The sequence below is a fragment of the Haliaeetus albicilla genome, chromosome 22 (genome assembly GCF_947461875.1).
Source record: "Haliaeetus albicilla chromosome 22, bHalAlb1.1, whole genome shotgun sequence".
Lineage (NCBI taxonomy): Eukaryota > Metazoa > Chordata > Aves > Accipitriformes > Accipitridae > Haliaeetus > Haliaeetus albicilla.
This window is the reverse complement of record NC_091504.1, coordinates 8307020-8319966: the sequence shown is the minus strand read 5'-3', so window position 1 is coordinate 8319966 and position 12947 is coordinate 8307020. Positions and strand designations below refer to the sequence as shown.

At 45.9% G+C, this 12947-nt stretch overlaps 1 protein-coding gene across 5 annotated transcripts in view; it reads left to right on the top strand.

Annotated features, from left to right (window-relative positions):
* LOC104321295 (syntaxin-binding protein 4) overlaps positions 1-12368 on the top strand; it is a 47466-nt gene extending 35098 nt beyond the window's left edge. For 3 of the 5 annotated variants that reach the window (XM_069809624.1, XM_069809626.1, XM_069809625.1), the window contains exons 12-21: positions 1266-1363; positions 3783-3879; positions 5048-5175; positions 5722-5814; positions 6365-6430; positions 6527-6715; positions 7011-7127; positions 8335-8384; positions 9251-9381; positions 11491-12368. In XM_069809624.1, the coding sequence (XP_069665725.1) occupies positions 1266-1363; positions 3783-3879; positions 5048-5175; positions 5722-5814; positions 6365-6430; positions 6527-6715; positions 7011-7127; positions 8335-8384; positions 9251-9381; positions 11491-11729 (1208 nt within the window). In that variant the 3' untranslated portion in view covers positions 11730-12368. Of the gene's footprint in view, positions 1-1265; positions 1364-3782; positions 3880-5047; positions 5176-5721; positions 5815-6364; positions 6431-6526; positions 6716-7010; positions 7128-8334; positions 8385-9250; positions 9382-10638; positions 10697-11490 lie in introns of those variants that run through there. The other 2 variants (XM_069809627.1, XR_011329270.1) reach the window with 2 other exon arrangements.
* Positions 12369-12947: the final 579 nt, after the last annotated feature.

The window sequence follows — 12947 nt, the reverse complement described above, 5'->3', positions numbered from 1 at the left end:
TTGCAGAGTAAAGTGTTGGTGGCCAATCCAGCAAACTCATTTATTACCTCTTGCTGCTTCCCAGCTGCTAGCGTTAGCAGAGCAGATGAATACCTGGATTAGGAGGATTACGCTTGTGCAGCACCTCCACTGCTTCTCGCTGCCTTCTCCTTGCACCTGGTCTCTGCCCCGACGGTAGTTCAGGAGAAGCAGTGTTACTCGTCAAGATGGGGCTTCCCGTGATGTTAATCAGATCACAGGCAGGTGAAAGAAATTGCTTGCTGGGCAAATCCTGTGCCACTGGCATGAGAAGGAATTTTGTCACCAACCCGGGCTGATAGTTTGAGGGCGAGCAGGGGCAGGCAGCAGGGCTGCAGGCACAGCAGTCCTGCACCTTTCTGGAGTCTGGCAGAGGAGTTCCAGAGTGGGTAACACCTTCTGCAGCCCTTTTCCCAAGGAATGTCATGGTTTCTTAAGGACAAGGGTTAATCATAATGTAAAGGTGAGGTTCCCTCCAGGGATGGAGGAGCCCAAGTGGCAGGGCATGGCAGCAGGGTTTGAGCTCTGTTCCATTTCATCTCTGGAGGCAGTGGCGGTGAGGATGAGCCAGCTGTCAGCAGCTGGCTCTTCTGATCTCATGACAGCTTTTCACCAGCAAAGCAGCTGCTATTTCTGCCTCTTCTCCCTCTGTGCATGCCTTGCAATGCAAGTGGCTTCTTCTACTCAAAAAACGCTGCTGCCCAACTGAGGGAAAAAGGTTCAAGGCTTTTTGCAGTCTTGGGGAGGGAAAAAGTTTTGCACTGGTGTTCTTCCACATCTCTTTTAATCTGTCGATTCCTTTTTCCATGGGCATTTTGGAAGTCAAGGCTGCATTTTACAAAATGTTGGGTTTCAGTTTTGCTTAATCAATTAGAGAAGACAAGAGCCAGGCAGATATTTCCCCCCTGCCCAGATCACCATAACTACAGACCCCAAGACTCCACAGAAACCTGTGATTGGAAATTTCCAAAGTGCTATTTTTGCAGTCCTAGGTCCTTGGATGAAACATCCCATTTTAAACCATGCAGAAGCCCAGTTTCAGTAAAGGTTTGCCCCAGTATCAAATCTTTTCAACAGTGGCCTAGTTCAGCCTTCCAGGACCGGATTTAGTAAATCCCAGTCTTTGATTTTTGGCCTGCTGCACACACATTATATTTCATGCAACAAGAGTTCTGAATTTTGCTTTGCAGGCATCTCTTTCCTGTACTCGAGTGCTCTTCCATTAACATTTCTTTTTGGTTTTTCAGCACCTGCTTCGGCATCTAATCATAAAGCAGCTTCAGGCACCAAACCAAAAGTAGCACTGGATCCCCATATCCGTCTCAAGGATGGGAAATTGGAACTGGTAAGCAGAAAAGCAGAACGGGTCCCTCTCCCCAAAGCAAGGTCTCATCTCAATCCTCTCTGCGGCGTGCAATGCACACAATAGTCCACTGGTGTGATACGTGCTTGCTTCCAGCTGCCACATTATTGGCAAACACGATAAGCTTGCATGACTCCTTGTATTGCTTTTCTGTGAAAGAACCGATCGAGACACTTCAGCTTTGCTTCTTGCACCAACGTCGCACTCGGGCATGGGAGTACCAGGCCAGGTACTAGCATGGGGGTCACTATGTCACTTGTTTTTTGCAAGGACTAAAAAATGCAAACCTGAATAGTCAAAGAGAAACAGCCTGCCTGTTTGCACAGAATAAAGCTAAAGCACTTGATCAGTACTCTAATCTACACATGCAGCATTCTCCGCCAAACAGCCTGCTCCAGCCTAATTCTCCTTCACTTCCCTAGGATATAGGATACTGACTGGGCTGTGCTGGGAATAGCAATAGCCCAGGCAATGTGGAGAGCAGAGCCAGCTGCGGTGCTCAGAACACTGCTTTCCTTACTAGCATCACACCACTCACATGCTACAATTAATTAATCTGTTTTTTGAGATAGAGGTGCAAGAGTCAGCCACCAAACTGTATTTATTACCAAGAATCTGGAAAAGAAAAAAAGCATCTCAACTCTTCAGTGGAGTTTGCTGGAGGTTGGGTCCAGCCTTTAAAGGTAAAAAGGGAGAAGAGGGCATAGTCAAACATCCTGAAGGGGCATTTAAACACACCTTGGCTCACCTTGGCTATTTCTCAATGCTCCGGGGAGCTCCAGAAGTCTCCTCCCGGCAGAGGAGATGTAATCTCCTCCCTTGGATGTAATGCATTTGACTCAGGGCTGTAGGTACAGGCAGCTGCCCTCCAAACTTTCCAGTGCTGCTGTCGCTGCTGGGGTGACCTCGGGCAGCCTGGTGTGGGCGAGGGAAGGCTGAAATACAAGATATCTCACCGAGGATCCAGCCAGAACCACTGCCCCTTTCACCATTTTATGGAAAATACGTTCCACGGGCACCATCAAAAGGCAGGGAGCGGAGCTTCCCATTTGCTCACCGAGACCCTGGCGAAGAGCAGAGGCCGTGCTCCTGCTCTGGTTTGGGGGTGCATGTCCCCCCCCCGGGTACTGCTGGCAATAAGGGGGGCGGGGGTGGGAATGCAGCCCCTTCTGCAGGGCTGGGGACCCCAGTGGGCCCGATGGCACGAGCAGCTGCTGCCACCCCACGGCAGACGCAGCGCTCGCCCCTTTGCTGCTCTCGCCTCCCGGGCGCGTAAGCCACGCAAGCAGAACTTTTCTTCTAAGCCTGCATAATTCTCCTAAAGCAGGATTTAGGACTGCATTTTCGCAGCGACCTCTGCTCGTCGTGGGTATAAAAGCAGCTTTTCTTTGGTGGGAGGAGTGGGGACGCTTGGCTTTCCCTTTTAAAAGCCAGCGTTACGAGCAGGCAGCTGCAGCAGTGCCAGGGGCAGGAGATGCACGCCGACTGGCACACGTCTCCGATGGTTTTGGGGTGGCCCACGCCAGATGCCGACATCTGCAGATTGAGGATCGGGGCATCCCAAAGCCCGGGAGCCAGCAGCACTGCCTTGTGCAGGGCTGGCAGGCAGAGCAGGAGGTGGGACTCAAATGGGCCTCGCAGGCAGCACGTGAGAGCAGACAGGTCCTGTGGGCTTGCTGGTGACAGAAACGTGAGCAAGGACTCGTCTCCAGCCCCTTTCCAGGGGACTACGCGGGAGGTGCTGTACATGCATGAGCAAGAGCGACGGGTGCAGCCTGGGACAGGGGAGTGTTTAACATGGGCTCTTTCCCAGAGTCTGCTGAGCTTGACTTTTAAAAGCTTTTACTTGCTGCTGCCAGAAGCAAAGTGGGGTTTGCACAGGTTTATCTGCTTCTGTGTGGCACCCTGGGGTTGAATTGATAAATATCAGTAGAAGACAGGGCATCAGGCGTAATGAGAGAGCAAAAGGTGCAATGAAGAAGCAAAATGTTTGAATGTCTCCTGTTGCTGTGAGAAATACTTTTATCTTTTCGGTTCCGAACACAATTCCTGGGCAGTAAGAGAAAGAGGAGAGGCTGAGCTCTTGGCAACTGGGCCTTGCCACAGCTCCACTGGCTTTCGATAAAGCTCCTGACAGTTTGTCATAGCTGTAAATCTGCTTGCAGTCTGTATAAAATGTTCTTGGAGAGATGTGAACGTGTCCCTGTCTTCAGGAACAGACATTTCAGTACATGTGTAGAAAAGGACAGACTGGAAATCCAGCCCAAGCCCACTCCTTTGGGAGATGCTGCCTGTCTCATTTCCACAAGAAAACCCAGCACCAAGCATCTTCCTGGCACCTACTTCAAAGAGTTGCTTTTCCAGTATTTTTCTTTTTAAAGGCTCCTTGTTTCTGCTCAAGGTTCTGCAGTATCTTGGTCTGGATGTGAGCGAGGAGAAGAAGAGGCAGTTACGGCAAAGCTTGACCACAGACTCACAGGGGACGGTGGCCTATGGAGGTGAGCGGGCAGCTCTGCGCGTGACGGGCTTTTTAATTTTTGTGTAGCTTTGCTGGAGGCTAAGAAAGAAGAGGGGCATCTGGTGAAAGGTGGCAGGTAAGATACCTGGCTGGGTATTGATGTAGCCTAAAACAGCTACGAAAAGTCACAAATACAAAAGAAGGTGTTTGGTAGAAGCATATGTAAAATGAAAATACAAGAAAGTCAGTGCAAGGGCTCACTTTCCTTAACACCCAGCTTGCCAAGCAAGAGCTGGCCAGAGGACATGCAGAAAATAAAAGCCTGCTCCACTTTCTGTGACCTGCCAGAGCATATCTGGCCTGCAGGGTCTGCTCTCCAGAAGTTTTTTCACAAAAATTCAGAGCCAGCAGCAATGTCCCCACCAGCAGCAATGTCCCCACCGGACAGAACAGCCTTGCAAAGCACAACGCCTCTTGGATGGTCATTTTTGTGCAAAGCGAGTGATGGGATACAGAACCATGCACCTCTCCTAAGAGTGACTGCCTTCGTAGTTGGTGGCAATAGAAATAAGGATGATTAGGGGTATTTGGCAAATGCCCTGGTAGTGAAGATGGCTGTTCTTGAGGTAAAGGCTCCGATTCCTGCTGCAGCCCCGGGCTTAGGACTGGAGGGGCTGGGACCACGGTGCAGCCTCCCCTCCGCTGCGCCAGCTCCCGTCTGTCCCACGCGGCCCCTCGCACCGTGCTTTTCTCCAGGTCTGAAAGCGAAATGAATCTGGCGTTTCAGACTTGTCAATTTAACACCTTTTCTAAGTGCTGAAGTCATCAAGTTGTTTTTTGTTTAAATCAGCAACATGAGAAATGTCAGCAGGCAAGCGGGTGCCTTTTGTCAGAGAAATGTGGTTTTGGCTTAAAATTTTAAAACTCGGAGAAGCACAGTCGTGAAAACTCCACTGTGAAAATATCTGGGGTAGAAGTTTGATTTTTTTTTCAGCTGGAAAAGAAACAAGGGTCTGGTAAAGATTGTCAACAACTTATTTAAGCTTGATAGGATTGCCAAAGAACCCAGGAGTGTTAGAGAAGACTGTTTGGCATCTCTAACCCTGCTCTGCTTGGCAGTCAATGGATGTCCCCCAAATCGGTGGCATTTTCTCCTAACACACAGAGCTTCCTCTTTTAGCCCAGTAAAAACTAATTCTTTCTCACAGATCTTCTCCAAGCACTCAGGGATGTGATGCAGGAGGAGCTGGATGAGGCTGGTCTGGATTCCAACTCCATACTCTTCACGCAGCACGAAGTAGCCAGTTTGCTGGATACATCAGCTTTTCACTCTCCGGTCAGTCAGTCCAATGCTCTTCTACATTGAATCAATGAATTTTCTACGTTAAATTCATGAAATTCTGAGGTGGGAAAAGCTAAATTACCATTTTCTGGTTGTTCTAGAGTTATAAAGAGAAGGCAGAACTATGCATTTATCATTTCAATTATAGGAAATTCTGTAAAAGACCTCAAACTTCTCATTTTTAATAGGGAAATAAGAATACCTATGGGATGATATGAAGGAAGCAGCCTGGCAGAGATGCAGAAGGAAAATTAGCTATAATTAATCAATTCCAACTAATTTCTCCTGGCTCACAAAGTGAAAATTCACTATAGCACAGCTATTCCAGCAATGTCAGGGATCAGAGAGTGAAATCCTGCGGGGTGAAAAACAACCCTGCAGTTGAATTATTTAAAGTGCCTTTTGATCTGTTGCATAAAAATGCTGACTCCTTTCCAAAGTGATTTTGATTCATTGTTATTCTGGGTATGGAAAACAATATGCCTGCTTTTTGGTAAAGCATAAGCGGTGCATGATGCTGTCTGTCCCTTTGCCTTGCAGATCTTCGACTCTCTCAACTGTAATGGCAATGAGGAGCTGGAGCAGCTGCAACTGGAAATGATGGATCTGCGGCAAGAAGTCCGAAGGCTAAAGGTGGAGACTCTCCTCTGAGCAGATTTCTTGGCTGGTGCCTTCTGCTGTAGCTCTCTGTAGTCGTACGCGAGGGTAATGGTGTTGCCTGTCCCTCTTAAGAAGTCACCAGTTTGCATTCTGCACGTTCCTTGTTACAAAGGAGACTCACCCTCAGCTCTCCTTAATTGCTTCTTTCTCACTCCCAACCTCAAATGAAAGCTTATTTGTACTGAAGTATGCAGTCACTTTTTAGCAGTGAGTAAATAGATTTAAAAATACAAAAACGTGTCTCACAAATCATTCAAGTCCATGAATAACAGAAGCACCGCCTGTCCTCCCCTCCTGACCCAGCTGCAGATTGCCAGCATGGCTGTTAGCACCATGGTGGTATCCAGGTGGATTTCTGCAGGCATGCAGGTTGCAGCCCAAAAAGCACTGTGGCAGGGGAGAGTGCACACGACTGCTTCTGTAAAATATTCTTCTAGTCGGTAGGGGCTACAAGACCAGGGTGTCTTTTGGAGAGTGGTCCTGTCGCTTGTTGCTTCTAATCCAGTGAAAATATTTTCCGTAGTCTCTCCTGAAAGAGGTGGAGAACAGCAAGAAGTCAATGGAAGATGAGCTTCAGAGACTGAACCAGGTTAGTGAAGAGATTGCTTGGGACCTTGGGGTAGTTTTGGTGGTTGGCGGCTGACGGGGATGTGGTGCATTCATCAGAACTTTTCGCTGCTTCCAGAAAGCACTGGGGTTCCTCTCCGAGAACCGGACGCTGCACAGCAAGCTGCAGATGGCAGAGGTCGTGCAGAGACAGGCTCACAGTGCAGAGCAGGACTACGAGGAAGTGATCCACTTGCTGGAAGCTGAAATTGCAGAACTGAAGATACAGCTGGCGGGGAAGAAAGCAAAACATGTCTCTGAAATAGAGGTAATGCAACTCCTCAGCCTGGGAAAAAACACACAACCCTCCTGACCCTTCTTCTGTGGGTTCCTCTCCTTCTATGTCTAAAGGAGAAAATGAATGTAGCACATAAATCGTTTGTTGTGTGGCCCCAAGGCCAGCACGGTCTCTGGGTCTGTGTTATAATCTGTGTAATTTCCACTGTCCATTTCAAAAGGATAGCAGTTTTGTATTTGTAGCTAATGTCATAAAGTGGTGTTTCCAAAAGCCAAGGCTGGAGCATCGTCATCACCATTCTCTTCTTCCTCTGGCCTTGTCTCAGGAGGACATCCTGGAACTGAAAAGACAGTTGTCCCTGGCTGACGGCCAGTTACGAAAATCAGAAGTCTCACGGAAGCGCCTGGAGATCTGCAATAGGAAACTGCTCCTGTTTGTGCAGGTGAAGTGCTGAACCACCCCCAGAGCTGGTGGCATCACTGTGGCCTCTTACCTTAACAGTGATTTTGCAAGTCCAAAGAACTTCCTGCTCTATAAGCAAGAGAGGCATTTTTTTAATTCTATCTTATCCTAAAAAGGCACTGTCTGTTGGTTAGGAGAAACTAGGGAATGAACTCATACACACTCATGTACCTGAGAGCTATGTAAACACGAGGGTGCAGGTTTCGCCTGGTGGCTCTGCTGTCCCTGGCTCACTGGTCCCCCCGTGACGGTTGAGGCTGCTCCAGGAACTCTGTTGGACATGACGGTCAAAATCATGTTTTAACCTTGCCTTTGTATAGCTGACAGTTGCTTTTCTACACAACAAATGTGAACTCAAAGAGTGGGTTTGCTCTTCCACTGCTTTTTTCCCCCAGACTTCCTGCAAAATCTCACACATAATTGCTTAGTCTTTTAATTGACTATTCTTCCACTTCACTACCTGTATTAGGTATACAAGCTTGTGTAATTAGTAAGCTGGCCAGCATGGGAAGCACTAGTATTCACTATATCTGCTACAGCTACTAGTAACCTGTCCCAAGAGCTCTCAAAATCAATAGGAGACAGTGGAGTGCAAGGAAGCGTAGATGCTCTGTCCTCTGCTTCAGAGAAGGAAGAATTAAAATGTCTCTAGACCTGCAGCACTACATGCTAGTGCCTGTGCGGTTTGGGGCCGGACTTTGGAAATGAATTTGACTTGGCCCCAGGGTCAAACATCACAGGATTTTGACCACTGGAACGAAATATCTTCCTTTTTTATAGACCCCTCAGTAGCATTTGAGAATTCACTAACCATGCATGGTAATGAGAGCTTACACGTGCAGGTACAATCCAGAAGCCAGGGATTGCTAGTAGCAATGATCAAGGCTCACTGAAACATAGCCTGCAAAATTATTCTTTGGAAGAGTATTTTTATGTTGCATTTCATATATTTTAGTGTTGGTATTAAAATGCATAATTTAGATGTGTCTGTATATTTGCATAGGCTGTGAATGTTGCTTGAGATGCAAAAGGCCTTGAGATATTCGCTTCAAGGGCAATGAATAAGCAGAAGCTGATTACTGTCATATTAAATCTGATCACTAGGAAAAACCCATGGGGTTTGTTCTCAGGAATTATTCATTCCTACAAGTTTGAAACCTTTTTTTTTTTTTCTTGTTGCATGGCAGAACGTCCACAAGGTCCTGAGCACACCCAGTCATTTACCAGATGAGAAGAGGTAGGAGATGGCTTCTGGGAATCTTGAACAGGAACATGAAATGTCCTTTTCTAACCTTTCCCAGGGGAAGATGATTCAAATGTAACCCACCCTGAGTTTCTAAACATACTGCCGCTTAGGAATTGAAACCATTGGGGAAAGATGATCTGGAGGCTGCTGGTGGATTGGTACTTGGGGGGGGCTGGCCTCCGTTCAGGCTTTTTTTTGGAGTGAGTAGGTGAAACACTCCTCTGGTTAAGTTGCTCTTGTTAGCAGAGACCCTAAGCAGGTTGTTTCAAAGAACCAGAGTTTTGACCCACCTGGTTTTCCTAACACAAATCAGTTTTTGGCTTTAAGAGCGTGTCCTTTTTTATTAGCAGTTACAGTAACTGGTAGAGTGTAAGCAAAGAGCTAGCATGACTCTCAACTGCATGAACAGTTGCAGAAATATAATTCAGGCTTCTGGACTCTCCTTCAACCTGAACCTATCTCCCATCACTTGAAAAAAAAATGTATCACAACTCTATGTGTGCTTTTAATTGATTAAATCATTGAAAGGTCACTGTCCCATTGATAATGACCAGCCCGATTAAAAAAGCCAGTTTTTAAGAATGATTGAAAATCATTTTTAAGTTTCCAAGGTGGTTACTTCCAATATAATGAAGGAAAAATATTTTTGAGAAATTCTAAAAAAATACTTTGATATCTGTCTGTAACACAATGATGCAAGTATGTCTAAAAGAGAGACTCCTGTGCTGCTGAGCGATCGAGACGCAATGCCACCAAACACACAGATTTACATAGAATATCATTCACAAGAGGCTGGCCAGGATTTTCAATGACCATTCTGTGATAGAAGTATTGATGGCACTTTCCATATTTATAAGAGTCAACAGTGAAACAGAAGAGGATAAAACAGACGCAGTCTCAGATACATCTCTTCCATCTTCAGATCTTGTTGACCTTTTGCTATCAGAAGCTAAAGAACTGTTAGCACCAATCCTCTCCAGCAAGGACGGTAAGCACTAAATTAACTGGAGAAACCTGAATCCAAACAAGTCTCAAGGATGTCTGTTAGTGTTATTTACAGTTCCTACCACCTTCCATATTTTTTGCCATACTAGTTAAGCCTTCCATACATGTACTTGATTCTCTCATGCTAACCGGATGTAATTGCCCTCCGTGTATCCATGTGACTCATCTTTGAATCTGAAATGCAGACTTGCAGTGTAAGGAGTCAAAGGGTGTGACTTTTGCCCAGGGCCAGAGGAAAGGCATTTATCCGGGGGAAAAAACTGAACAGGCAGGAGGATGGATTCATAGAATCATAGAAATGCTGGTTGAAAGGGACTGCTGGAGATCAGGAGTCAAATCTTCTGCTCCAGGTAGGACCATCACACTAGACCAGATCTGCAGTGGGCTTAGCCAGCTGTGCTTTCAGCCTCCAAGGACGGAGATCCACAGCCTTTCTGGATAATGTGTTCCCGTGCTGCATTATGCTCTGTGAAAAAGATTTTCCCAGCATCTAGCCTGAACTCCCCCAGGTGCAATATGTAGCCACTGCCCCCAGTTATATCGTCTGCCGCTGCCAAGAAGAGCTTGGCTCCAACATCTTTCTAATTGCCCTTGAAGTAGGAGTGGGTGCTGCAAAATTGCCTCTCAGCCTCCTCTTTGCCAAGCTAAACAAGCTCAGCTCCCTCAGCCCTCCCCAGCCTCTCCTTGCAGGTTATGAGCCCTAGGGCTTCCTTTGCTGGACGCTGTCCAGTTTCTCAATAGCTTTGAGCCAGGGATCCAAACTTTCATTACACCATCCAGGTATGACTACAGCAATGCTGAGCAGAGGGGAATAGTAATCTCCCTGTTTCCTTGGCGTGCAAATCAGGCTAGACTCCCTTCCCCTCATGAGCCATAAACATTTCTTGGCAGAAGTTATTTGACCCCTGCTTGTCTCCTTCCTTGCAAAAGGAGAGTTTCTGATCTCCTCTGTGTCATGATCAGGTGAGCGTACAGTCCCAAATAGGTGCCCAGTCTTTACTCTTTGATGCTATTCACCAACTAAACATGGCCATGGTCCAGCATTGTCTTTGTCTCAAAGCACAAGACACAAGGAAAATAATTGTAGCCTTTAAGGAGCACCTCGGATATATGAGCGTGTCAGCATTTTCAGAGTTCCTGCATCATTTAAATGTGCATTATCATAATGTAGCAGTGCTACTTGCATTGGGCATGTTTTCTAACCCTTCACTTATACTTGGCTGTGTGCTTACATTTGCAGCTTTGCCATGTGACAGGGACCAGTGCCTGCCTGCTGAAGGAATCCCAAATTACAAGGAGTAGGTGTCAAAACTGCCATGGTCTGTAATTTTGACAATACACATAGTAAAAATTCCTGTTTGTTTTGTTGGTTTTTTTAATCAAAACTCTTGCTTGACAACTTTTAACCAGATAATCTTGTAGAGGCCTCCAGATGGCCATGTCAGAGAAATACGTCCCTTCCCAGACAGCAAGAGACTTCCTGCCCTGCACAGTGAAGTACGGTGTGAATTCCTGAATCTCTCTTTTGTTTTCTAAAATGTTCTTTTTCCTTCAGGCCAGATGGAAATTGATGGTTCTATGGCTTGCCTAGCTGGCATTTTTATAGACCACTGTGAGTTCTGAGTAAGGGAAAAAAGCATCACTGAATGTGTTAATCCTTCATGTTGTGGTATCAAGATGCTGTGAAGTCCCAGCCAAGGAGAGCAGGACAACATGGCTTTGTTTGGACCTTCACTATCTTATGAATTTCCCTAAAACCTCTTAAATGGCTTATATTTAACAGACCCATGTCCTAAAGATATCTGCTGAAAGGGCACTTTGCAACCTAAATGTGTACTGCCACTGTCATAGCTGATCACCTTAACTCAACGTGAACATCTGCCAGCACAGCTTTTTAGTTAAGTACAAAGTAGGCATTTGCAAACCATAATTCCAAGGTTATGAAAAGCATTTTCAGACAAAACAGATGGCCAGTACAATCCACTAGCCATGCAAGATCCTCGTCTTCTCTTTCCTAAATAATGAGTGTTGTCTTCATGTTATCCTCTGCATCCTTCTCCCAAACCATGTAAAACGTATTTCTCATTTTCAGCCATCTTCATCAGAAGACCACATGGCCCCCTCCTGCAAGCCAGACCAAGAGCGATCAACCACAGCCACCAAGTCCAACCAAGGAACTGCCTAAGTAGCCTATATAAATCTCCCATGGCTTGCTCGTGCTCCAAACTGCGACTGTCCATAACACAGCTGCTGCTGTGCTGGGAGATGGGAAGGACACACCATGGGTGCTTCAGCTTCCAGGCAAACCAGACTGAGAAACAAGCTTTCTAACACAAGACTAATTCTTCCTAACTACCCAAGACTTTTTCAGCAACCTCCCCTGTGCGTCTACCTCTGAGTTATCATACAAGGCTATTTGCTCACGGTTTTGCAGCTTTATAGGAAAAATATTCTCAAGAGGCTACAAGGGCCTGGATTTCACTGGCAGCCTTTTAGAGCTTGTATCCTGGGTAGTAAGAGGAGCATGAACTTACCCAAGGGACTCAGGGGTCTCCAACAGATTCCTTTTGGTATTTCATATGAAAAACCAAAGTATATTTAGTGACTGTAATCGAAGCAGCTTAATCTGTAGCATCCTAGCTGTCTTGGGATAGGTACTTCTCTTTTTATTCTTTTTGTATAGCTTATCCCAGCTGCAATGCTTGAAATGGAAAGCACCGCCTCAGCTAGTTGGAGAAAGAGTGCAGAGATAGCCAGCTGTATGCTACTGGTCACAATGTATTGCTGAACACCAAGCACTCCCTGGAACGCAAGAGAGGACATAGTGAACATATTTCAATAAAGGCCCGCAGTGTCACTTGGAAGTTAGATATACATGATGCAAGATTGGATGTGGTTAGCAATGAACAGGGAAGAGATCAGAGATGAACACGATATCTGGAAAATAAAATGGAAACACTGCTCACAAGGTGTTTGCTTTCTGGGTTATGATTGCAGTTGCTGTGTTCATTATCTCCGAGACAAATACCCTGCCTGGGTCCATTATTTTCCTCCCTCTTATTTTGGCAGCTGGTAGCAAGATGCATTGAGAAGTTGCAGGAAAATTGGGGTGCATTCTGGCTTTTACAGACATTGTTATGATTGCTTCTAATTTCCTTTGTGAGGGTTCAAAGCATGTGGATCCTTTATAGCCTAAAATAAAGGCTTAGGAAAAATCACGACTCTCCCCAGTATGTACTGTACTCGAAGATATCACTGCACTGTTAAAACAGTAACTCTGTGGTGGAACTTCACAGTCACATAAATAACCAGCCTGAAATTTTGGTTAAACTTAATTTCATAGCTCAGGGTAAATTAAATCTTTTGAATGTGTGCCTCAGAATATAAATTAAAGGACTTCTTTTAAAAAAAACCATAATTCTTCGGACCACTCACAAGGAATGTTCCAGGAAGGAGATACTTTCAAAAAATATTAATCTTGGGATACCCTGTGGTTAACAGCTTGTTCCCCAGTGCTCTTTGTTTCAATGGAATGATAGTAAATCCTGG